This window comes from Cygnus olor, chromosome 16, assembly GCF_009769625.2.
Source record: "Cygnus olor isolate bCygOlo1 chromosome 16, bCygOlo1.pri.v2, whole genome shotgun sequence".
Classification (NCBI taxonomy): domain Eukaryota; kingdom Metazoa; phylum Chordata; class Aves; order Anseriformes; family Anatidae; genus Cygnus; species Cygnus olor.
Genome location: NC_049184.1, coordinates 1,575,136 through 1,601,846, shown reverse-complemented (window position 1 = coordinate 1,601,846; position 26,711 = coordinate 1,575,136). Strand labels below are relative to the sequence as shown.

The window sequence follows — 26,711 nt, the reverse complement described above, 5'->3', positions numbered from 1 at the left end:
GCTGCGGGAGCAACACAGCGCCGCGGGCCTGGCCGCGGCACCGCGGGCCCCACCATGGCGCGATGTGCCCAGACACGCCAGCACAGGCTGACACCGCTCGGGCCCTCACAGGCCACCGTGTACACAAAGATGCCACTGTGGGCCCAGGCACACCACTGTGGGCTCAGACACATCATTGCCATCCACGTACTTGGACACTGCACTGTCCCTGTGCCTGGACCTGTCACCTCATGCCATCACCATCTGTGTTCTCACATGCTGCTGTGCGCTGGCACTGCCTGCGTGCCCAGGCACACCACCTTGTGTCATCGTTCTCCATGGACCCAGACATACACTGTGGACTCAAATGTGCCACTGTGTGCCATCACTGTCTGCGTGCCTGGACACACCACCATGGTCTGGACCGCCACCGTGGGCCAACACTGCTCATGTGCTGGAAAAAAACGTGTCCAGATGCCACCCATGTGCAGGCATACCTTCCCCATCCAGGCATGACTGAGTACCACCTTTGTTCTGCCACCACTGGTGTCCCAACAGCACAATGAGCAGACGTGTCACCTGTGTGCAAGCATACACCCAGGGATTCAGACACCATCCGTGTGCCTGGGCATGCCACCCATGTCCAGGCACAACCCATGTCAGCTGCCATCTGTGTTCAGATACAATCTGTGTGCAAATACTACCCATGTGCTGGCATCGCCCATGTGCAGACACCACTTACCTGCCATCACCACACATGCGCAGGTGCCACCCATGTCCCCAGACATGCCACCCATGTGCAGCCACCACCCGTATCTTCCTGGCATGGCACAGATCAGCACTGCTGGGGCCTGGCCCCAGGACAGGGTGGCAAGAGGCTCTGGCCAAGCTCAAGATGCTCACCACCCTAGGAGGGACCCAACACAGCTCTTTCCAGTAGAACAGTGCCTTTATTTTTAACATCACCCTGCATTTGACCATTTCATTTTCAGCAAATGGCTACAGGGAGAGGAATTGCTCAGTACAAAAAAAAACTGGGTTCACCCTGAAAACCTCAGTAGCCAAACAGTTTCCAGTTATAGCAGTGGTTTTCCTGTAAGTTTGGGGGGAAATATTTTTTTCCAAATGAGTAAAAAATATATAGAAGTGTGCGTTATGTTTATGTCATTTTCTCTCCCTTGCTATCAACTCGTAATTGAAAAATTGAATTGTACTTGCTAATCTCATCTTAATCAGTCATCTACGTATATTAGAAATTTCAGCATAGCACAAACACCTTTTGATAGGAACAACACTAATTTGCCACCTGTACTTTGATTTCAAGCCCCAGATACATTGATTGGTAGGGAAAAGCAACCACTTGAAAATAAGACCAAAGGACACACCGAGGCCTGGGAGAACCAGGTCAGAGTTCAAACCGACTGTGTATGTGTTTAGATTTTAACTTGTTGTATTTGGTGATCAGATCCAGCTTACTGTGCCCAAGAGTCATTCTTTTCTCAGCCCCATATGCACTGCTCTTTTCCATCAACATGTCCTCAGTAAGTTTATCATAGGAAGGAACTGCAGGCTTTTTTGTGCGTTTGAGCTGGTTGTACGGTAATAACTGGTCCAATTTTCCTTGTCCAAGACCCTGTCTTTTTTCTGTCCCATAAAAGTTATCATTTTCTGCCGTTGGTTCCCTGGAGGTAACAGCAGGCTCTTTCTGCTTTGTGCTTGTCACAGTGCAATTGGCACCCTCTGAAAGGAACTGTGGTGTCTGCTCCTGTGTCACTGGGGAGCAGTGGCCGCTGTTTGCCTTGTCATCCCCTTGATAATTAGGTTTGTTGGAGCTGAGGACAGGGGATGGCTCCAGCTGCAAAAATGTCCTTGCTGTCATGAGATTTGATTTATGATACAAGGTGGACTTATTTGAAGGACTGTTAGGTGAGTCTGGTGGTTCCCCTTGCTGCACAGGGCAAGTGGACTTCAGAGAAGTGTCTTCCTTCCCCATCTTATCACCAGAATCAGGGCTCAAATCATGCTTCTCCTGGTGAACACTGTAGCTGGGGTTTTTCATAAAGGGAGACATTTTTATGCTTCTGATGCTTACATTGGAGAGGCTGCTGGAGGCACTCAGGGTTTCAGCATCATTCTGGATGGGCTTCAGAAAGGATTCAGTACCTTTTGAGGTGTTCTGAGACAAGGGATCCAACACAGAGAAGCTGGTCACTGCTTTGGACTCTGCATACAAGTACCGAAATTCCTTGTCAAATTCTGCAACTATCTGACCACGGAAGTGGGTCACCAGGCTGGTGTGGACTTGGCTGCAAAGCCAGGTGAAACTGCAAAAAAGGAAGAAAAAAAAAAAAAAAATCACGTGTAACTTTTGTTCGCAGGGTACTGAGACACCTGGCATTACATGTGAGTGATTTATCACTACCCAATTTATGTTATTAAATTAACACTTCCTCTGAAGTATGTACATTGATATTACTTGTAGTAATGGCTGTACTCATTACATATTTATTTTTTTTAATGGTCATTTAATTTTGGCTTGGTGATGTAATGAGCTGTATGAAAATATAAACAAGAGCCAAGAATTACACTATACGGTCAGTGTAGAAACCATTAATACAGTAACACCAGGTTTTCTTAGCCTTATGAGAAGTGCAGAACAGCAAATGGTTGCTGTGGTAAAAAACACAGCACTGTGTTTCAGGCCTTTTCTTCTCCAGCTTCATACTGCCAGCACTCTCTGCCCACAGACAAGGAAGCATCGTTTCCAACTCCCATTCGAGTGTTGGAGAGTACTAGGCTAACATCTGTCGGCAGGTTTGTCAGTCTGCCCAGGGGCACTGCAGCATGCATTGTTGTCTGAAGATGGAGAAGCTATGGGTCATTGCAAGTGCAAGTGGCTTCCACAGAATATTCTGAACTGGAAGGGACCCGCAAAGATCATTGAGTCCAACTTCTGGCTCCACACATGACCACCCAAAAATCGAACCACGTGTCTAAGAGCTTGTCCAAACACTTCTTGAACTCAGTATTGAAAGGCTCTTTCTGCCCAACTTGCATGGCAGATCTCCTAGCACAGCATTTGGCCAATACAGGACACTGCAACATCACCTTTCATAGAGGACAAGGAGATTGTTTTGGGGGGATATCAAGGCATGCCTGGACTTCTCCTCTCATCCCTTGTATTGGCAGGTCCTTTGTTCTCCATAAGAGCTGCAGCATGGTGGACTCAAGGGAGCTACATAGACATGCAGTAGGGTGAGGAATGGAGATTTCAGGCACTATGTTGAGGAGCAGAAGAGGTATCTAGAGCTCCACATGGATACCACAGGACAGGAAGCACAATGATGTTTTCCATAAGTATTGCTGTGAGATTCCCCAGACTCTCTCTGTATGCACTATGTTTTGGGACCTCATCAATGTTTATGTCACAAGACAGGTATTTGGGAACTCAGAACAGGAAAAGCAGCTTTTGGCTTAGTCCTGAGCAGTACACAGTTGTTATGGGTCATAATGTTGTTTTGAAGAAAGTAGTATAGTTACATCCAGCACACACACTCCCCAAAGCATATGAAGGTTATTCTAAAATACTATACTGGAGGCTGAAAGCAAATGCATACACTTTACAGGAGGAGGGGAGGGGAGGAGAGGGGAGGGGAGGGGAAAAAGAAAATATCTGGGATGGCTAAATAACAGAAGAGAAGCTATTAAAAGCAGAAAAGGCATCCTTCAAAAAGGTTGGGTCACACACTGCAAAAGCTGGAAGAAATAATACTCATCTCTCTGTGGGGCTAATGCATGGTCCATGTGCAATAGGCTTGTTCAGAGAATTCCTTTGGATTGGTGTTTAACCGTGAAGGAGCTTGGAACGGTCCCTGCCCTGAACACACCTTTATACAGAACATGAGAGGATCAGTCTCATATTGAAACTTTTGTAGAAGAGATTAGAAATCGTATCAACAAAACAGAGAGTAACAAATTGGCAGGACCACTTAACATTAGTTCAAGATTGTCAAAGGAATGCAAGGATGAAGTATCTTAACAACTTGGTGGTCAGGTGCTGGAATGGCCTGCCCAGGGATGTGGTGGAGTCACTGTCCCTCGCGGCGTTCAAGAAGCACCCGGACAAGGTGCTACGAGATATGATTTAGTAGCTTAGTGGGTAGTATTGGTGATAGGAGGACGGTTGGACTAGATGATCTTGTAGGTCCTTTCCAACCTTGTGTTTCTATGATTCTATGAACTAACTGTGATGTATAATCTTTCACTTGAAAGTGTCTTCTTTATCAGAAGAGTGGAAGGTTGCTAAGGAGATATAGTTTTTTTGATGTTCCAGACCATTAAGCCTTGTAACTGCACAGCACAAATTAGTAGAAACTCTTCTAAAGAATACAATTAATGGCCATATAGGTAAATATGATATAATAGGAAAGGTGGCTTTCTATCATCTCTGAGTCATCTCTCACAAAGCTATACAAGTTCTTTAAAGAAATCTGAGAGCCCAGACAGTGGAGATTTCATGTATCTCATGTCTACATCCTTAAAGGAGTCTATCCTGGGGCACTGCCTGGCTCCCAGGGATGCTGGTGTTCCCATCTGCTTACAGCTATTAACCTTCTCCACAAGAGTGCTGTGTCCACACCACACTGTGCTTAGATGTATCACCAACCCAGGGCTGACACTGCAGCATTTTGCACCCCTCTGTAGCATGATACAGACATTATTTGGAGTCAAGTACTCAGCAGTCTATCAGCTGCTGCCTATGTGCTCTGACCACAGGCCACGAGGATGGTTCAGGACAGCCACAGGATGCTCACACAAACACTTGTGCTCACTTGAACTCCTCAGAACCTCAAGCGTACTTATGGGGCTGAGCACCCACTTCTCTGGAGGAGCAGGCTTGCATCTCTCTCACCGTGAGCATCATCCCGTGAATTTGGAGAGCACCCAGCCAGCTGGCTGGATAAAGCCTGCCATCACTGTTCATCTAGCCTGGAACTGCTGTTGCCAGCAGAGCTGGAAACAGAGCTGGACAAGAGGCCACGTCTGCCCACCTTGTTCTAACTAGGAGGTTTCATGTCTCATAGTCTCACATGGTCCAGCAAGAATATCACAACAGATACCCATCAGGGACTCTGGCCTCACCTTAGCAACAGGCAAACAGCAGGTCTTGCTTAGGTTTTCCTTCCCTCCGTGGACCCAGTGGCTTCCACCTTCTGCTTCTGCCTTCTCAAGCACCCTCTGGCCCAGGTTCTGCCCCCCTTGATACACCCAGCTTTCTGCTCTCAACCATATGAACTTGCCTTTCCCCCATAAAGAGAGCAACCTCAGATCCAGCAATGAGCTCCCCTGGCCTTATGACTGTCCCCACCACTAATGCCTCTTGTGGCTCTTCTCCCAGTCCAGCTGGGGTGCTGCAATTTCCCATGCTGTCCCAACGGGACCCTGCCCAGTCCACGTCACAACAGGACCTAGAAGGAGGCATCCAAGTACCCGAGACGTGATGTAGCAGCTCTGGATTTGTGCTGATCACAGCTCCCCTCCTAGCCATGATACAGGTTTCCATGGCAAGATGACATGGTACATCCATGGATGTACCACCATTACAGCTTCCTCCCAGCCCTGTGCCAAAAAACGTGTTCTTCGGGCTCTGGTGGGATGTGAGCTGAGCTCTAGTGTCTCCATATGAAATAGGAACACTGGGAATATGACAGCCATTGACAATACCTGGCCAGACACTGCCCTGCTACCCAAAGCCATCCTCCTAGAGACCCCTGCATGCCAAGGACACGTGGAGGAAATAGCTAGGGAATGATCATTCCTGGTCTCTTCTGGTATAAAAATGAGGCACTGAATGAAGTTAATGGGTTACAAGTTCAGTACAGACAAGAAGAGGCACTTCCCCATGCAACACAACACACAGGAAAGCTCAGGAGCTCTTCTCTGCAGGGCACTGTGGATGCTAAAAGTTCATGTGGGTTCAAAAACCATAGGATTGTCCTTCCATTTTTTCCATAAGGGACTGTTGCATACAGAGATGCCATCTCCAGTTTCTTATCACTCTCGGGCACAAATTGCAGGAGACTGTGTAAGGCTCTCTGTAGGATAGGACCTTCCCTTCCCTTCCCTTCCCTTCCCTTCCCTTCCCTTCCCTTCCCTTCCCTTCCCTTCCCTTCCCTTCCCTTCCCTTCCCTTCCCTTCCCTTCCCTTCCCTTCCCGTCCCTTCCCTTCCCGTCCCTTCCCTTCCCTTCCCTTCCCTTCCCTTCCCTTCCCTTCCCTTCCCTTCCCTTCCCCTCCCTTCCCCTCCCCTCCCTTCCCCCCCGAAGCAGGAGCCCTTCCGACGCCCGTGCAGCTCCGCCCTTGGCCGGGAGGTGGAGGTGCAGCACCAGCTCTCCGGAGGCTGGAGGCCTGCGGCAACGCCGGCCTGGCCTGGGCCGAGCAGAGTGACAGGAGCACGCCGAGGTACTGGGGACTAGGTCTCAGTGTGCCCCTCTGGAAAAGGGCTCAGATATTTTCATGGCTACATTGTGCAGGTGGCTTGCAGTTCCTCACACTCGGCTTCTCTGCTTCAGCTGTCTCCAGCTGATGACATGCCAGTTTGCAGCAGATTTTTTTTTCCTCAGTAATTTCTGTTACTCGTTTTTATTGTTTTATTGCTTGACTCTGGCTGTCAAGGCATTCTGATCTTTCTGCATTCCAAAGCAAACCTCTGTGTATCATTTTACTCATTGTTAAATGTAGATATTACATAGAATGCAGTACTAGACTGTTAATTTCATGTTACATTTTCTTTCTAATATTTGAGACGATAATCTGATTTTATTGTAGTAAGCTCTTTAAGCTTGCTTCCAGTGCGTTTGTAGTAATTTCCATTCCTCGTTTTTCATCTTCTTTTTCATTACAAACAGTGCAATGCATTCAGTTCATTTGGGCATGCCATCTCAGTTATTTCTTATTTACCCTTACAGCAGTATGCCTTGTCTCTTCCTTCTGGATTCAGCTTTTATTTATACACCTGAGAACTTCCTCCTCTTTGATTTGGCGTGCTCTGCAAAGTTTTATATAACTTATTGTCTGGCAGTGCTCACTTTATTGCTATACATTTCAGCCTGGGATTTCCTGGCTGATACAGTGGTCTTTCCTTTCCTTGTATGTTCACTTTCTGCTTCATTATAATTTCTTTCTTAAGGTAACTAACTGTTCATTGGGTTAGATCTGGAACTCCCTCTTAGAAGCTCTTTTTCTTGCGTGGGGCATGGATACCTGAAAGTATGAGTGTTTTCTTCTGAAGAAATCCAAAGCTTTCTCCAGCTTCCCTCCCCCCCTCCCCCCAGCTTTACCTGTCCTTTGCCACTTTTGTACTTAGTTTCTTCCTTTGTGCTGAAGCCAGATGTAGAGTTTTTGTGACCATCTCTTAGCTTTCTCCCTTCATTTTTCAGTTTCATTTGTCATGTCAGCTTCAACACCAAATACTGAGTTCCTTTCAGTACAATGCAGCAAACAATGAGCTCCTTCCTCTCTGTGCCAGTGGCAGGACGTATATCTGTACTTTGACTGCCTCCCTTTTTGAGCTGAGAAAACTTGCTCCGAGGCAACTCAAACGTACAAAAAATGCCTTTCAGGCTGGCAATAACACACTTTTTTTCTGCTCCTAGCCTGGCAAACATTTACTCAAGTTTTCCTACTCAAGATCCTGTTTAGCTCTAGTCCCATTTGCCCTTAGGCTCCTCTCTCATCTGCATTAGTAAACGTCTTCATACCCTTCACTCTGTTATTTTAATATGCTCAGGGAAACATATTAATTCTTCTGGTGCTCAGAATAATACTAAGTAACTAGATTTTCTAAACTAAAGAAACAGATAGATGTTGTGGAATACCTGAGCTGAAATGATGGCTAACATAGGAGGCATCTCAGACACTTACTGGGTAGAAGAAAGTTCAGGAACAATTGCAAGGGCAGAAACTATACAGGAAGAATAAATAAGGGATATGTTGCTGGGACAATTGCACAACACATTAAAGAAAAATAAGTCAATGTAAATGATATATCATCAAATGAAATATATTCCTGTTGGATTAAAATTCCACTCCCAAATATGGAAACCATAATACCGGGACTTGCCTGTGAACTTTCTGAGCAGAGTGCTGATGGTAAATATAGCATGCTAAGGGGCTATGAAGGTAGAAAGCAGAGGAATAAAGAGACACTCAGTTATATCCATGTTGAATAGGGGCCATGACTAGGAGAATTGCAGAAATGGCATTTTGCACACTGTAAATGACTGCTTTGGGGAAGAAACTAACCAGAAAACCAAAAAAAAAGGAGAAATAACATTACAGTTCAGAAAGTTCCTTTGGAAAGGCCAGTCGGCAAAAATAACGATGATGTACAAGTATCAAATATTCCTTCGGGAGCAAAATAATCCACAACAGTAACATTCAATTTATAAGAGAAAGTGAGGGATGCTATTAAAAAGAAATTTAAAAGAGTAACCGAAAAGGTTAAATGCTTGAGGCAGCACAAAGACTGTTTGAAGGTGCTATATTAGAGGCACAGAGCAAACATACCTAACAGAATAAAGACATTTAAAAACATCCCAAAAGTCACCATAGTTAAAAGGCACAGTAAAGGAAAATATTAAAATAAAGAGCCTTCAAAAAGTGGAAGTCAGCAATTTTCCAATTATTAACCAATGAATACCCTATAATTTAAAATTGAACATGGTAGCAGAGGAATGGAAATTAGTAAATGTGAACCTTTTAAAGAGCTCCTGGAAAATACAAACCAGCCACTCTTATTTCCATACTGAACAAACTGGTAGAAGCAAATAGAGAGTAAAATGATTAGATGCATAAAGAACTTTACTCATAATGCTGAAGACTCAGCATATTTTTGTGGAAGGAAGCCATGCCTCAAAAGCCTGTTGCAGTTCTTTGAAGGAGGCAGCAAGCACACAGACGCATAGAATCTGCTTGATGTAAGATGCTTGGATTTACAAAGAAATTTTGACAGAGTCATTCACCAAGGACTCTTAGCTTAAGTGATGAGTATAAAAGAAAGTCTTCCCAAAGAGTAACAGTTGATTAAAGATGGGGAAAAAATGCTAGCAATAGTTTTAATTTACCCACTGGAATCCCACAGATTTTGTGCTGGGATATGTGCAGTTCAACACATTCAGAAAAGTTCTGAAAAGTAGTGGAAAAAGTCATGTCAGGGCTCATACAAAACAAAGTTGTCCTGAGTGGTCAAAGGAAAACCGGATAATAAGAAACGATGAGAGTATTTTATGGTACAGGGTGAATAAGTGACAAAATGATAGACAAAATCCAGCATCAATAAATGCAAACTGTTGTAAAAATCCTGATGATCTCTGATTATTTACAAGCTCTTAGATATTAACACTTAGGAAGGAGGTCAGAGTTCCCTTGAACAGTTCAAAACAAGAATCATGTCAGTATTTAGCACTAGTCAAAAGAGCAAACGGCAGACTAGGAACTGCCAGAATGGAGACAAAGGAAAAGACAGAAGTTATACTTACACCACTATGCTGAAGTATATAGTGAGTGGGGATATGTTGACCACTTCATGCAGTTCTAGTTAATTCATATCACAAGAGATAGACATTATGGCTAAAGGTCTGGAAGTTCTGCATGAGAAATGACTGAACAACTGAGGATACTTCAGTTGAGAAGAGATTGTACTAGATTGGACTAGATGATCTTTCAAGGTTCCTTCCAATCCCTAATATTCTGTGATTCTGAGAAGAGATGATTCACATGAGGGATTATAATGGAGGAGGATGAAATCATGGAAGCAGTCAAGAAAATAAATAGGGAACCGTGATTTACTGTTCCCAGGTTATGGAAATTTGGGGGCATCAAATATAATTGTACAGCAGTAGGCTTAATGTAAATAAATTGGATCACTTCACACAAATCATAAATTAAACTGCATAACCCATTGCCAGAAGGTATCGTGGAAGCCAAAGACAGAACAACTAAGGTGGGAAAAATTCTCCTATGGGAAACCAAACGCAAAGAAACACACAACATACAACCCCAGAGGTCCTGAAACCTCTGATTCTTACACACAAGGCTGCTGAACTATGTAAGAATGCTTTCACCCACTTCTCTGTATCATCCCAAGATACAGGCATATACGGATCTTTGGCTTTACTCAGTAATTATACCCTTCTTTTGAATCTAGCTTTCCCAACTGCAGGGAGAGTAATCTAAATATCTGCTATACTACATATAGTACCAGGCTGCAGTATACCTGACTTTCTCCTGTGGAAATTTTTCTGTTCACTGTTAAACAAATTCCACAGAAAGAAACTGGTTCTTGTAGTCCAGAACATCGCATGGTTAGTGGGACAGCAGAGAACCAGATATAAGGCCCTATTCAACTGAATAATTATCTTCCGGAACTTGAGAAATTACAGCTACAGATATCTGGAGAGAGCAAGCATATCACAGACCCAAATCCCTGCTCCAAAACAGCAGAGGGAAGAATTGACGCAGAGAACTGAATCTGTGTTTCAAGCAGTAACCTGACTCAGGGCTATTCCTGACCCTCTGATCCGAACAGTGATGGTGATCAGATAATGTTAAGTGAGATTACAGAAACTGCAAAATTAGGAGAGGTAGTAATAGTGAGAGAATTCTTCATCCAGTCATATACAGAGAAGGTTAGTGCTTCACTGGAATGAGCAGTGGAGAAAAACTTTTTGGAAGCAATAAATTATTACTTTCCAGAATTAACTAGTCTAAATTTTTTGACCCACAAGAAAAGGTGCTATTCAGGATGTGGTCTGGAATGATGCATGAGACTCAGTTCAAGAGGCAGCAGTGGAAGAGCCATTTTGTAATAATGCTCACAACACAATTTTAACCCTGTAGTGGGAGAGAGCATCTGAATAAATGTGGCACATGGATATTCAATGTCAGGAAAGGTAACTATTTAAACTGTCCAATGTGCAATAGCAGCAAAAAAAAAATCAATGAATGCTAGTCACTGTCAGCAAGGCTACAAAGCAGAAAGCACCATTTTGACAGTCTGTAACACCTTGGTGCCCTGCCTTGGGGGCTGCATGCAGTTGAGGTCTCTGCATCTCAAGAAGGACATAGTGATGTTTGAGAGGGTGTGGAGAAAGACTATTAAAATTACCAAGAGATTGTGCATCTGCCTTAAGAGGAGAGACTCAAAAGGCCAAGGTCTTCAATTTGGACAGGAGAAGGGGTGGGGAAGGGGCTAAGATGAAGGCTTGGAAAGCTGTGAACACAGTGACATCGCTGAAGGTAGGAGCAATTTTATCAATGTACAGCACTAGAACTAGGGGTACTTCATGAAATTAGTAAGAGATTGGTTTAAAATAGACAACGAGTTTGGGCACATTCATGTACAGTAGGTCCAAAACAGATACAGAAGGGAAGAAGTAGAGAAGTACTCTCTTAACATCCCTAATTATCTGTGCTGTGGGAGGACAAGGGGAATGCACCACAGATAGCAGTTTGGGTTGCTCTCCCTAAAAAGCATCTGTTTACTGCTGGGGACAAAATCTAGGCTAGGTGGAGCATCATCTGACCTGGTAGGGCATTTTTTACATTTTCAAGAAATTAAGTGATACTCATAGACAGATGTGTCCAGGAAGCGTCAGTTGGCAGACAGGCAGTTAATGCTATCTGAATGTTGAACAGCAAAGTAAAGGCAAGAGGATGGGGTGGAAGGTAAACCACTAAAATGAAAACGGCTGTTTATAAGGGTGAAATGAAGAGGAACAGCAGTGCATCTTTATAGTGCAGAAAAGAAAATTGGAGTTAGTATTTTGGAAATGTGTGTTTTTGCAGTGTCACCAATCTTTGTATTGGTAGTCACTGTTTTTTTCTCACCTGTATGTACCAGCTAGAACTTGGTCGCAATCTATCAGGATAAACTTCTCCAGAACCTGGCCTGCAAATTTCTTGCCTGCTTTGCTGTAATATGTGTCTCCACTCAGACATCTTATGCGCATGTTCTGAAACCAAAGAAAGTAGAGATGGTAAGGGGACGTGTGTTGAACAAAACTGAAGTATTTCCCTATGCATCAATGATTAGACTGTCTCAAGCAGAAGCTCTGGTCCTAGAGGTAGAATGCAGCAAGGCATAACACTATTTTCTGACTTCTACATATGAAGTATTTTGGAATAATGCCTGTTTATATAAAATAAAAATTCCAGCAAATATTAAAAAAGCTGCACTTAGGTACAAATGCTGTTTCAAAAAAAAAAAAAAAAAAAAAGAATTCTATGATCCTACAGACCTACAGATCATTTCTGAAGTATGTAAGACTATACAGTTTCTTCCAGGTTATTGCTAATATTTTTAATCAAATTAAATATGCTCTTCTGTTTTTATACAGTGACAGGCTTCTTAAAGCCAAAGTATTGCTCAATATAAAAGACTTACAGAACAGTATGCCTATGTTTTAAGAATGACCTTTTACCAGTATTTTTTCAAATAGTATTAAGTTTCTGCTGCTGTACTCAGGTGAAACCAACCTGATCCTCACCTCTTTTAAAGACTGCAAAGAACTTCTCTGATCCAACTTCAGCCTGTAGAACCAATTGCCCAGTTCAAAATAGGAAACAAGGCTCCTGGTGTCCAACAGGAGCCTCTTTCATAAGGTAAAATTTTTGCCCATAATAAAAGTAATTTGCACCTCAGCTAGGGCAAGCAGAAGAGGAGAACAGTCACTGGAAACAGTTACTGGGCTGGTCTATATAATACAGTGCCAACAAAACATCTCAAGTGTAACGAAAGATCCCCAAGACTGCACCTACAGGGGCCTGCCAGATCATCCCTTCTGCCCTTCCATGCCAGCTCATGGCCACCTGTAGTGGCCTTGGCACACCAGGAGCTGTCACAAACTGTTCCCACCTGCATTTGAACAGGTGGATTCCTTCATGGGCAGCTCATCCCTGCTTGGCATCAGTACCCCAAAAGGTGAAGACCCATGGCAGCAGAGGTAGGTATGGATGGCACAAGCTGATGGGGCTGTTTTGCCCCTCCACAGAGGTGGGTACCATCCTCCACCATGCTGTGGATTTCATTCTGGCCAAACACAGCAGTTTTTAACAGCCACTGCCAGGCTAAAACAAAGGACACAAATAATTTTTATTTGCCTGCAGACGTTCTTCACAGATCACAGACCCATGTCCTTTCCCTGTTGCTCCCCAGGAGCTGCTCATGAAAACGGCTGTGCTCCCTTCTCCTCCCCCTCTTCCCTGGCAGGATGACCATGAATGGGCTCATGGGGTTGCCTGTATGCAGCCAGGGACTGGCTTGCCCAGCTTCTGGCCTCACGTGTAGCTCACGGCACAGAAGTTGTGCCTCAGGGATGAGGAGCTGGAGGCAACCACCCTGCGGGAGGCCCAGCTCAGCTCTGCTCCTGCCAGCCTTCCTTTTCCATCAGAGCCCCTGGAGGCAGGAGGTTGGCTTCACAGAAACATCTTCTGGGGAGCTCAGTGCAGCAGGTCAGGAAAGGCTCAACTCACATGTCATGCTGAGGAAGTCTCACCGCCCATGCAATGTCCACCATTGCCTTCAGGACTCCTCTAGGCAGGTGTCCATCTAACCCAACACTATCTCTTGCTGTAGGCCATGGCAGCTCTGGCAATCATTTATGACACTGCCCCCTAATATTGCTGAAGCCTCTGTTTTCTGCTAAGGGAAATTCTTGAGCCTCTTGTGGCTTGTCTCAGTGGGCACCCCACCTGGCCCTATTCTCTCCTCCACATATTTGTCGAGTCTTCTCTTGAGCTCATTGAAAATTTTAGCAGGGACAGAGCTGAAGTTTCACAGTCTTTGCACTTTGCACTTGGCTCTCATTCATTACCTTCTTGCAACCCAGAACATGTTCTGATTTGTCACCCATTAGAAGGGATGAAATCTTTCCCCATGAGGACAGTTAACTGGGCAGGTTGTGCTTTCTCCATGCCTGGAAATTTTCAAGACCAGACCAGATAAGGCCCTGAGCAACTCAATCTGACCTCCCAGGTGACCCTGCTTTGAGCAGGAGGTTGGACTTAATGACTTCCTGAGGTTTCTTCCAACATGAATTATTCTATGATACTATGAAATGCCACCACAAATTGCTGAAATAGAGGAAGATACACTGGATGCTTGAGGAGATGTTCACCTAATCCTGTTGCCATTCAACACAGGTATTTTTTTCTTCCAATGCTGAGGTTCTAGTAATAGTAATTCTCAATGGGAAGAGCCTACTCTCCACCTGTGGAAGTTAAAATCACTCCAAGTAAGGGTTATCCTGTAGATTTATTTCCATAGCATATCTTTACTCCCTCTCTCCTTTCCAAGGCTGGGTGAGTTTCTGATACCTGGCTCATTTTTTCCATCCTCTTCTTCCTCATGACAATCCAGGCCCTGAATTGCCCAGGCAAGATGAGAATCCTGCAGTCTTGCAGGAAAGCCAGAACAACGTGTATCATTCTCACTCAGCTTAGTAGTTTTAGGTTTAATAGAAGGTCATTTGAAAAAAAAATCCAAAAATCTTCTGCTGTGACCACTGGCAATTCTTGATGAACTACTGCAGGATTTGTTGATGCTCAGCAGTAAGATTTGACACAATTAAGCTCACAGAATGTTCTCAGAAGTAAGAAGGTACAGGAGAAATTGTCCCATAATCCTCATTAAACTCCATATCGTCACCAGTTTTTTACCAATGGAGATTTACCATCATATCCGGTCTCAACTCAGAACCAGGAATAAAATATGTACATTAATTCCATTTAGATGTGAATATCAATCACGTATGTTAATGTAGTGCTTAAGATGCAGAAGCCTAAGAGGGACTTGACATTGAAACCTGCAGATGAGTCACTGAATGGGTGAGGCAAGTGTTAATTAGCCATTAAAGCACAAGACATGACATCAGGTCTAACAAAGAGATGTAGACATCTCCATGGATGTAAACCAATGTTAATATTAAAAACAATGGCCATACTTTTGGATAAAAAGCAAACAAAATAAATTTTGGAGAGGTGGAATTTACCTGGATCCACTAGGTGACTTCAATGATGCTGTTGAAATGTTTATGAAACCAAACATTCTCCAGCATGAAGCAGTTTTCTCTAACACTTGCCATCTCAACAGGCAGGATGAAATGGGGTTAGCTTGTGATTAGCAAGAAAGGACAGTGCATCACCAACATGAGGAGAAAAGGATGCATGTCTAAGTTAATCTTTGTGTAGACAGGTTAAACATTATAAGAAATTAAGACATTTGCAACTGTATCTATTTTGAATGCTGTAAAACATTATTTTTGCATTTTCCCTAGATGAGGGGAAAATCTATGAAATGGATGGCTGGAAGTCTATCAACCTCATCATTCTAGGGAAGGCACCCAATGCAGAGCATAGCCCCTAGGTGTTGGCCTTGCAGAACTAACAAATGATATCAAAAATCATCCTCCATTGGTAGGTGTTAACCAGAAAAGTTATATGGGGGACAGCATGCCACTGGGGTAAATTTCTGAGTCTGGGAGTTCCCAAGAGAGCTTGTCTCACTGCCACATTAATTTTTAGTGTTTGCCTGCTTGGGGTACCTCACAGCATTGATGATGGACACCCCAATGAGTGGGGAATCAGGCTCTTCACAAATCCTTCATGAACCCAGGTGCCAAACTGAATCACAAGCATAAAAGTAAATCCTGATATGACATTTTTAACATCTGGTTTTATACTGAGTTAGTGCCATAGGGCTAGGAGCAAATGGTATATTCTGCGTCAAGACATCCCAAGGGATGTGCTACTTTCCTTCCCCACGCAGCTGAAGTGCAACACACTACAGCAGCTCTGTCCAGAACCTAAAGCTGAGCTGAGGGGTCTGAACTGAGAGAAATTTAAATCTTGCAACTCAGTGTCCTGGGGAAGGAACTAAGAGGGCATAAGCAGAGGAGGTGGTAGAGGTCCTTGTGAGCAGAATTTTTCTGGTCTACCTCTCTCATCCTACATGCACCAGTGCAGCAAAGCTTCCAGTAATGCGTTGCATCTTACTGGCCTTGACTTCACACCTCTTGTGTGTAAATCTGAAATGAGGACCACAAGTCATCAAGACATGGGACTAGAAGGGCTTTTCCACTCTAACCCCTGTGTTTCCATATAGATCTCAATTTACCAGACTGCAGTCCCTTAGCCTGGGGCAGTGGGAAAACAGGTCCTAGAGACCAGTCAGAGAGAACAGAACAAAGAGTTCATGTTTTTATCAATTCCAAGACTCAGTTGTAACATCCAGAGTGTGATTAAAAACTTACTGGGAAGCTGTCCTGAGTAAGAGCCATTTTATTGCACATTTCCACAAAATGCTTCAAGTACTCTTCATCCAGGATCAGGTAAACGGGGACATGCCGTCTGCTTGAGGCCTCCAGCAGGTCACACAGTATTTCCATGTCTGTAAACAGATCCATCACAATTGCTATCACCTAGCCAGGAGAAGGGGGGGGGAAGGGAGAGAGGAGGGAAAAAAAAAAAAAAGAAAAAAAAAGAAGACAAGCGTTGAAACTTCATGCCCAAGTGAATTGCACTTCAAACCATGAATTAAGTAGTCAAACTTCCAGACTTACAGAGTATCAATGGCCACATGAGTGGAGATAGCTTCTGGACCTTTGTATTTAACAGTCCTTACCCCACCATGGCAGATAAAATCACTCTTAATGACTATGAAGACATTCCCTGGCCTGCTACCTCCTGCCTCATCCATCTGTCATTCACAGAAAGAAATAGCTGAAAGGGTAATGTATGTGCACAAACTCTCAATGTCATTGGTGCAACAATTATGTGTTGCCTTAAGCAAATGCGTCAGAAACATAGCATACAAACAGGAAGAACTAAGACTGACCAAAATCATGATTCAATTCAAAGAGTGATTCCATAGATGACTAGCATATTAATCTCAAGAAGTATCATTTCTTCATGAAGTACACGCTGACAGGTCAGGGAGAAGGTATGTTGCTCAAGTATGTATATATCCTTGTTTCAAGATCACATCCTATGGGCAACTAGACAGAATCATCGAATAATGTGTAGGAAGAATCCTTCCCCTTCCCTGCTGGTGGCAGTCCTGCTAACACAGCCCAGGATGTAGTCAGCTTTCTTTGGCACAAGGCACATTGGTGACCTCTTCCCAGGACCCCAGGGCTTTCCTCCAGAAAGCTGCTTTCTAGGCTGTTGTCCCCAGTGCGTCCTGGTGTATGTAGTTATTCCCTCTTACATGCAGGACTGCGCATTTGTCTTTCTTTTCTGGGGTTTCCATCAGCCAAATTCTCTAGACTGCTAACATCCCTCTGAACAGAAACCCCACCTTCCAGCACATTAACTGCTCTTAATTTGGTATTGCTTGCAAGCCTCCTCAGGTTGCACTCTATCCCATTCAGATCGTTAATAAAGAGGTTAAGCAGTACTGGCTCCAGTATTGACCCCCCCAGGCCATTAGCTAGGCTTTGGACTACCTGAGTGCAGTGATAAAGCCATTTTTTTTCACCTATCTTGTGGTCCAGCTATCCAAACCGTGTCTCACCAGTTTGGCTATAAGTAGACTATGGGACACCACGTCAAAGCCTTTGCTAAAGTTAAGGTACTCAGTGTCCACTACTCCTCCCTCATCTACACGGCCTATCATTGAGTCACAGAAGGGAATCAGGTTGGACAGGCACACTATGGCTTTCATATTCATATTTTACTCTTCATTTACCTGGATTTACCTTCCAGGAGGACTTGCTCCACACTTTTCCTAGGGAGTAGGGTGAGGCTAACAGACCTGTAATTCCCTGGACTTTCCTTCTTGCACTTTTTGAAGACGGATGTGATGTTTGCCCTTTTCCAGTCATGAATAACTACCCCCAAATGCAATGACATTTCAAAGATGTTCAAAGAGTGGCCTTAATGATGACATCAACAGACTGAAAGAATCTGTCTCATAAATAATGTGGAAAAGAACATACACATCATTATACCAGGGATTGCCCTCACTGGGTCAGAAAGATCAAGTGGATAGTCTTTTTACAGGCAATTGGCAGTTGCCCAGATCTCAGGCTTTTGTGACAAAGATGAATCATTAACTGTCCAGTCATTTTTTGGCAAAGAAACATAGCAGGGCAGGTATTGTCTATGAAGCCCTTGGAATGCACTACTGATGTGTTTTCATAGAAAATGAAAAATTTCTATTTCAACACATAGAAAACTGACCAATTGGAGAGCTCTTCTGAATTTGACCTGCCTATAAGCAGATAGATATTTTAAAGCGTGTTAGTAAGAGTGACCATAAAGAGACAGTTGAGAATACTAAGGGTAGAAAGAAGGTATAACACTAAAATTAAACAAACAAACAAAACTGATTTTTAAAAAAGATTTGCAAGGGAGGGGGTTTTAAAATGGAAAAAAAAAAAGAGAGAGAGAGAGAATGAAGAATACAATGACAACCCATCCCATGGATGAATGCATTCTTGAAAAAAATAGGAGGAAACCACAGAATATAGAAGGTATGTCTTTACAAGAACCTAGTACAAGTGAGTTGTCCCAGAACTAGAAAATTCATATTACAGTATGACCTGCAACAAGGACAATGGATCAAGGGAAATCAACCATAAGTAGACTAAAATGTAACTGGAGAAGCTGTTCCACTCTTTCTCAGAGTGACATTGCCTGCAGACAACATCAAGAAGGCTATTATTTGGATCAGGAAGGGACTGCTGGGATCCATCCATTGGCCATCACTATAGGGTGACATCTTGGAGATAAAAGGAACCATCAGGATAGCATTTGCTGAGCTGAATGATTAGCACCAGGCCTGATGCATTTCACCCAAGAGTGCTTGCAGAGCTATCTCATGACCTAGACCAGTAACAGTTAACAATGAGAACTCAGGGAAGTTGACATCACACTGAAGAAAGTAAAGTAGCGAAACATATACAGACAGGCCGGCTTCATTTCAAAAGCTGCAAAAATACTGGAATTAGTGATCAATAACTTTAGTTTTGGTCCTTACCATACCTTAGCACTAAATAAGATAACTGCTACTTGTAAGTTGCATGCTTAAGTAGAATTTTGAGTTTCTCCACCTACTAGAGAATCACAGAATGGCTGAGGTTGGAAGGGACCTCTGAAGATCATCTAGTCCAACCACCCTGCCGAGCAGGATCACCTAGAGCACATTGCGCAGGATGGCATCCAGGCAGGGTTTGAGTATCTCCAGAGAAGGATACTCCACAACCTCTCTGGGCAACCTGTCCCAGCGCTCTGTCACCCTCCCAGTAAAGAAGTGCCTCCTCATATTGAGCCGGAACCTCCTGTGCTTCAGTTTGTGCCCATTGCCTCTTGTCCTGTCGCTGGGCACAACTGAAAAGAGACCGGCTCCATCCTCTCGACACCCTCCCCTCTGATACTTATACGCATTAGTGAGGTCTCCCCTCAGTCTTCTCTTTTCCAGACTAAATAGGCCTAGTTTTCTCAGCCTGTCCATGCACAACAGGTGCTCCAGTCCTCTGATCATAAGGATGCCCAAATATAGACACCCCAAAAGCTCTGAGTTTTGGAGAGACTCTCCAATGTCCTTCTTTTCCCTGCTACTCAATGTTTGTGCCCTGCACTACACTTTGCACACAAAATCCACAACATAGCATGTTCCTGATGCTAATCATGCACCCTGGGAGAGTGGGAAGCCTGTTTCCAAACACTTCTTCTGCTTCTGTTAGAGCATGGCCATGAATACAATTCTCTATAGCCCAAACCACCCTGTGGAGCAGACCATGTAGGCTGAGCTTCCCCCTGCTGTTTCTGCTCAGCTGCTCCTCTTTATTTAAAGAGTTAAACGCAGAGGACAGCAGTGTGGCTGACTGTCCTGGTTTCAGTTAGGACAGAGTTAATTTTCCTCCTAGTAGCTGGCAGGGTGCTATGTTTTGGATTAGAATGAGAAGAGCGCTGATAACATGCTGATGTTTTAATTGTTGTAGAGCAGTGCTTACACCAAGCCAAGGACTTTTCAGCCTCTCTCTGTCCTGCTAGCGAGCAGGCTAGGGATGCAGCAGGAGCTGGGAGGGGACAGACCCAGGACAGCTGACCCAAACTGGCCAAAGGGGTATTCCATACCATCTGACGTCATGCTGAACAATATATAGGGGTGGCTAGCCGGGGTGGAGGGGGGGCCGGCTGCTCGGGGATAGGCTGGGCATCGGTCAACGGGTGGTGAGCAATTGCATTGTGCATCACTTATTTCGTACACATTATTACTATTAATACTATTATTATTATTATTGTTGTTGTTATTCTTTTCCCTGTCTTAATAAACTGTCTTTATCTCAACTCACAGACTTCACTTTCCCGTTTCTCTCCCCCATCCCGGAGAGGGAGGGGGGAGGGTGAGCGAACGGCTGTGTGGTGTTTGACTGCCAGCCGGGCTAAACCACAACACTGACTTTCACGTGTGCAGTGGTTCAAACTTTAAAATAGGAGCAGGCTGAATCATGTTCACAGGTTAGACACAGAAAAGAGTTGAGGAGCTCTATTGCTACCCTTGGATGTGAGGACATGCCCATGTCTCTGCTTCATAGACTCATAGAATGGTCAAGGTTGGAAGGAACCTCTGAAGATTGTCTAGTCCAACCCCCTACTCAAGCAGGGTCAAGTAAAGATGGTTGTCCAGGACTGTATCCAGTTGGGTTTTGAATTTTGAGTTTCTTGTACTGTGAAGCCCAGAACAGGCAAACTGTCCCAGATTGCCTGCTGCCCAGTAGCTCTCCTGTGTGTTTTCATGAACCAACGGCCTCTTTCCAAGCCCACACTCATGGTCCAGGTGCTGATTGGAGGCAGCTGCTATAGACAGAATAGGGCCTCGATGGCCTCCCCATGCCCTCATGCCCAGTATTTAGTTTGTTAGGCTGGTTCCTCTCAGCCCTGCTGTGTCCTTACAAGCCATTGGAGAGACCGTCTGCACCAGGATTTCAGCAGAGGTGGGCAGCAATGCCAAAAGGTTGCTATCTGAGTTCTTGGGGATTTAGCCCTTTTGTGGATGGACAAGGTTTCTGGCTCTATCTGAATTGTCCCCAAAGACCATCTTGGTGACATACCTCACAATGACGTTGGTCCTCTCTGTCTTGCAGGAGACCTCAGGCCCAGCCCACCATAGAACAATTTGGGGGAGCACCTTCCTGGAGGGTGTGATCCCAGGCATCCACATGGGACACAAGACAGCTGTCAGAAAATGACAAGTGCTTTCAACGAGCTCCTCAACACGCACTAAAAACCATTCCTACTGCCCAGGCCAAAATCATGTCTCCTCCACCCTCTCGCCCTGGCAAATATGGGCTTCAGAGCCTGACTCCAAAAGGTACTTTTCATGGCCTTTGTTGCTATTGTCTTCTTAGAAGCCTTATGATGCTCTGGCAAACTATTCTCCCTTCCTGAAATCCCATCATCCAGCAGAGTCAGTCCTGGGAGCACCCTGAAGTTAGCAAGAAGCATTTTCAACTTTCCAAATCAAAACTACTGCTGGGTTGTCAGCATTAGGTACTGCTGAGACCTACACAAAAGAACAGGACTTCACCCTGTCTTTCCACAGTAGCCTTCAGCCAAAGACCAGGGGTTACAAGACCAGGCAATTTAGCCAAATGACTTTGATAGGCCACTCATTCTTTAACGAGGAAGAACTAGGAAAAAAATCTATAGCCCAAACCTTGTGTAGAGCCCCAGGCAAGTCCCTCTCAGCCACACTTGCCTCTTGATAGCCCGGCTCATCTCAGGCATAGTTCCTGGGGCAGGCTTCTCTCTGGAGACAATCTAAACATGCCTTGAAAAGTCAATATGATGGAATCAAGAGAGACTGATGCTCCTTTGGCTCCAGACCCTCCAAGCTCAGACGCACCACATGCACCTGAAGGGCACAGAAGGCCACACCAGTTTGCATTTCTCTACCAGTGCTCACAGGCTTTGGCAGAGCTTGGGGTTGTTGCCTGCCCCAAACCAGCACAGCCAGTCTGTAGTACTCATTGTAAGAGGGATATAGCTGAGTAGGTGCTATTACAGCTTTGTATGGCAGCATGGGGACACTGTGGCACCCAGTGCTCTGGGCTGGGGCGCAGCCAGCTGCCAAGCAGATCTGCATCTCCTGGCAGCGTTGTGGCAGGGCTCTGGTGTAGTTGTGGGAGCAGGCACCCCAGGCAGTGGGACATCAGCTTGTGCAAGCTGGGTGGAGCCCCATGTGATAGTCAGACTCATGTTTTCTGACGTGGGTCTTCACTTGGCATCAGGAGGTAGAATGGGCTCTGCCTCCTCCCACGCAGTCCCTTCACTGGAGGGATTTGGGTAGAGTTGTTCCTGGTGGTGCTGGTGTGCACCCACAGCCGATGTCAGGGGAGAAAGCTGGCAGCCCCTCTCGCACTGTGCATTGCAGTCGGGAGAGAGGGAAGGTTGTGCTCTACTACAGCCTCATGCAGTGGAGGAGCAGGTACCTGTGGAGGGGCTGCTTGTACCAAGTGTGGGTGCCACAGGACAACTGTAAGGGCCACTCAGATTGACATATCCTCCTGATAAACAAAACTGGCAGCTTTAATAATAACATCAGCTAAAACCCAAAGACAAGATGTCTTGGGGGATGAAGACACTGGAAGTCTTCCCCTTGAAACATCCCAAGAACATATTGTCACAAAAGTGAGGTCTAAACCCTCAAAGATAATTTCCGGCAGCTCTCTGCAGCAGTGGAAGTTAGGTACCTAAATACCATCTCCAGTTCACGCTCCTGACAACTCATATCTCAAGTTTAAAAGCATTTAAGCCACTCTGGGCTTACAGTGGACCCTGCATGTCCAGGGCCCAGCCCCTTGGCCTCAGTGGTTGGAGCTACGAAGCTGGGGCTGGCTCAGAACCTCCCTGTTCCTCACCAAGACACCACAAAGACACAGCTGTCCTACAAGCTCTAGAAAATTCACACCTTGCCATTGTAGGGTTAAAGCAAGATGTTTCTGGATCTGCTTCTGGAAACTCACAATTCAACAATTACTGCAGTCATCACTTTGGGAATTACAGCACTTAACAGCACCCCACTGGGGTTGCCATCTGTCTGGTTTCTAACCAGCACAGCTGGTTTTACTGGTATTTGCCAATAGCAGTGTGGTTTTGGTTATTACTATAGTGTTGCCATTTGCAGCAATACATTGCTTCTCTGGGGGACCATCAAGGACCCTTCTACCATCACTTGCAAATGCAAACACACAGCCAGTGTCAGAGCTGTACAAGAGGGGCAAAAGAAGAAGTATGGACCCTACCCCTACAGTTGGATAGCTTGGAGCTCATCCAACTAAAGTATAATTATAATAGTATTATCAAGTGAAGGCTAAGGTGTGGCTGCACTGCATCTTCTTATGTCTGCAAAGGGAAAAGCTCAAATCTGAAAATACATCTTCAAAGACAGCTGGTTAAATACAGTAAAGTAGAAAAACAAACCACACCAGGAAAAGGTACCAATAAAACAAATGCCCATTTTGATAATTTGTCAGTACAAATATGTTGTTGCAAAATATGTCAGCTGATGTTGTTCACTATGACTGTACAGGAGAAAACAGCAAATAACATTTCAACACATCCTTTCCGGTCTACAGGACCCATGAAAAGCATTCAGAGATCTCAGCATCTTTCCTACATCTCACCGGCCCTGTTTCCCTCTTTTATGCTACCTGTAAGCACATAGGAGAACAAACACTCTGAAGGAGGAATATGAGGAGAATTTAAGTCTAGTGGAGAAAATATTTGCTAACTATTGCAAAATAGGAAGCTGTTCTCTGTGCAGTTGCTACTGGCACTTCAGGCAAAAGATGTTTCTTACCTTTGGTTGCTCTTTTGATATTAAAAAACATACAAGTAACATCATTTTGGATTGTTTGAAGGGCAAAATGACTGGTTTGAAGAGCAAAATGACTCAGTAACTACTTAAAGACGTGTAACTGGGGTTGTGGATGAGCTGGAACTGCTGTCAATCACAGAGTTAATCATGGGAAGCACTGGCCAGAGCTGCTAACACAGAAGCCAGTAAAACACCATTAGGGAACCAATGATTGAAAACACATTATCACATTTCACACAAAAGTCAAAAACACTATGTGAAAACCCCCAGTTTGAAAATAAAGGGCCGAATATCATCAGTGCTTTTTCAAGCCAAGCAAAAATAAAAAGCTCAAAAAGTACTTAGAGCACAATAAAGCACCTGATATCCAAGCAGCCTCTCTGCAGAAACAAGGAAGTTCCTCTGAACCAAAAAAGCAGCAGGATATTTTTCACGTGGTTTAGAGGATCAAAATATCATTAGAGATCCAGGATGTGCTAAAAAACAAGGGGACATTTCTCGGTAGTCATTTACTTTGTGCATTCTGCCATGACTGTCTTAATCCCCCCTGCTGAAAAAGTGTGACAGGATTTATCAGATCATTCAAAATGTTATAAGCTGGCTGCCTGCAAGCACAAACAAAGCTTTTTGTTCGTTACTTCCTGGAAAAAACTTTCCATATTTGCCAACAAGGCCCAATAGAAATTCAGATATTAAGCAACAGCTGCTTACAACTGAGCCAAAATGGCCTACTATTGGATAAAAATTGAAGATGTTCATTTTCCTCATGTCATGCCTGAATTTCAATTATATGTGGTTGTTCAACAATGTTACAAAGCTACACAGCAATTTGAGCTGCTGCATGGCCCCAGTTTCATCTGCCGAGGACAACATAACTATGTTTGCTCAGTTCTGTGGATGGTGGTATAAGACAACACTTTCCTTCAGTCTGCCTGGAAATGACTCGTGTTCTTGACAAAGCTAAAGTCCAGGCCTACCAATTCTTTAGTTCCTACTTTATGTACTAGGCAGTGATGGATTTAAGGAGTGACTATCAAGAGCGATAAGAGAAACTACCTACAAGCTGACCGATTAAAACTGAACTTTGCACTGAAAGTTAACTCAATATCCCTTCACTATTGGAACGAAATTGCATGAAAAAAAAAAAAAAAGATGTGGAAAAATTGAAAAGAACCACAAAGAGGACAAAGCTAATAAAGGCTGAAAATGTGTCTGAGTTGCTGGTTTAGTACACAGTATAATGGCAAAGTAAAAAGAAGCAACAAGTGAGAAGCATGTGTCACCATATCCACGCCAGGATTATGCTTCATACACCAGTATGGTAGTTGTCCAGTCATGATTACATCCACGGGCTGGCAATCACCACTCAGCAGGAGCTGTGTGATAGGGCAAAGCGGGCTAATCTTACTCATTCTCAGAGAGACACAGACATCAAGTCTAGAAGACATGATGAGGTATTCTAAACTATTTCAAACCACAGGCAGGGATTTTCAGTCCCACAAGTTTACTCAGGTCCTATGTTCTCCCACAGCAACTCACCAGTGCCATCCTCTTGCTCTGCCTGACATGATATCCAAGGGTCAAGGCTAGCCCTGGCCACGTGGACTCCCTGGTGCAGGGCAGAAGGGCCAGCAGGTGCACGACTGCTGCTTGAGGACAGCTAAGCTTTAACACTGTATGCCCTGCCACTTGCTCCAGGCTTTGGTACCGCGCTCTGCATATCCCCAAATACAGACGTAGAATGCCCTAAAGCATATTGCCTGGATGACATGAAATCTGAGGTGGAAAGAAATTACAGGAAAGGAAAGGAGCAGAACAGTTACAGATGTGCTAGAGAAAGAGCAACCACATCATGCCAGACATCTAGACAGCAGCACCAGCTTGGAGCATGTGCCGTACAGCTGTAGGACCAGCCACCAGGACTTGGGGGCTGGAGCAGAAGACCCCGGTGGAGGGACACAGCTCTATACATACCGTCCGTGCCCGGCTGATCAGAGACCGGAACAAATCCTTAATGCTGTTAGCTTTGTTTCTTTGGAAAATCACAGTGGCTTGAGTCTGGCCAGACACTGTGAGGAGTGGGATTCCTGGCCACCCCAGCTCCAGCTCAGGAGGGTGCACATCAGACATGAGTGGGAAGTAGGTGCCAGATGTTAGTTCGGAGCAGAGGGAGGACCTGTCTCCAGTATCTGCATCACCAGGGTCACCCTCTTTGTCTTTCATTGCGTTGAGTTCTGGATAGCTTAGGTTTCTCTGGTGGCTCATATATTCCATGTCCAGTGTGGAAAGAAAAGGCAGCTCCCGTTCCTCAGTGATGGCACTCAGGTAGCCGCGTTCCCCCTGCTCAAGAAAGGCGTCAACGGCAAGCCTGGCTGTTTCACTGTGCTGGAGCACCAGGGGGGTGGGCTCCCTCCACCACGGCTTCTTCAGCTGCTCCAGGCGGTTCCTTAGTGGCCCAGACACCCCTTGCTGGCTCCCATAGTTGCGGTGGAACTGGGGTCTCACCTCTACTGCCAGGTAGTTGAACATGACCAGAGCTATTGATGCTAAGAAGAGCCTCTCCAGCCGTGTTAGTCCTCTGGCTGATTCCAGGTATTTTCTGTCCCTTTCCTGCACTCCTGAGTTCCTCCTAACAGGTTCCTTCAGGACTCAGCATGAGCTCCACTCCTCTGGTTGGAAGTTAATCACGAGGTACAGCCTCCCACCCTAGGGGAGGAGCAGGCTCTCAGCTCCCTCTCGCAGCTCCGCCAGCTGCACACCTGATAACTGGGACTTAGAGTATCCCTTTTGCAAGGGGAGGAAGATCATCTCTTCAAGCTGCTCCTTCCCTTTCCCTGTAACTGATTCATGC

The 26,711-nt window shown here is 44.8% G+C and overlaps 1 protein-coding gene across 1 annotated transcript; it reads right to left on the bottom strand.

Annotated features, from left to right (window-relative positions):
• Positions 1–1,244: 1,244 nt before the first annotated feature.
• On the bottom strand, positions 1,245–26,711 carry FAM83C (family with sequence similarity 83 member C). Its single transcript, XM_040575793.1, has 4 exons — positions 25,835–26,711; positions 16,287–16,454; positions 11,866–11,990; positions 1,245–2,303 (listed from the first exon to the last, which is right to left on the bottom strand). Exons 1-4 carry the CDS (start codon positions 26,387–26,389, stop codon positions 1,385–1,387), a joined length of 1,767 nt encoding a protein of 588 aa, XP_040431727.1. The 5' UTR covers positions 26,390–26,711; the 3' UTR covers positions 1,245–1,384.

Bases quoted from the DNA above. Each gene is read 5' to 3' on its own strand.
- FAM83C (XM_040575793.1), bottom strand. From the start codon at position 26,389: ATGTTCAACTACCTGGCAGTAGAGGTGAGACCCCAGTTCCACCGCAAC. The intron at 16,455-25,834 runs GTATGTATAGAG...TCTCCTGGCTAG, and splicing joins TGATCAGCCGGGCACGGACG to GTGATAGCAATTGTGATGGA. The intron at 2,304-11,865 runs GTGAGAAAAAAA...CCTTTTTTGCAG, and splicing joins GTTCTAGCTGGTACATACAG to TTTCACCTGGCTTTGCAGCC.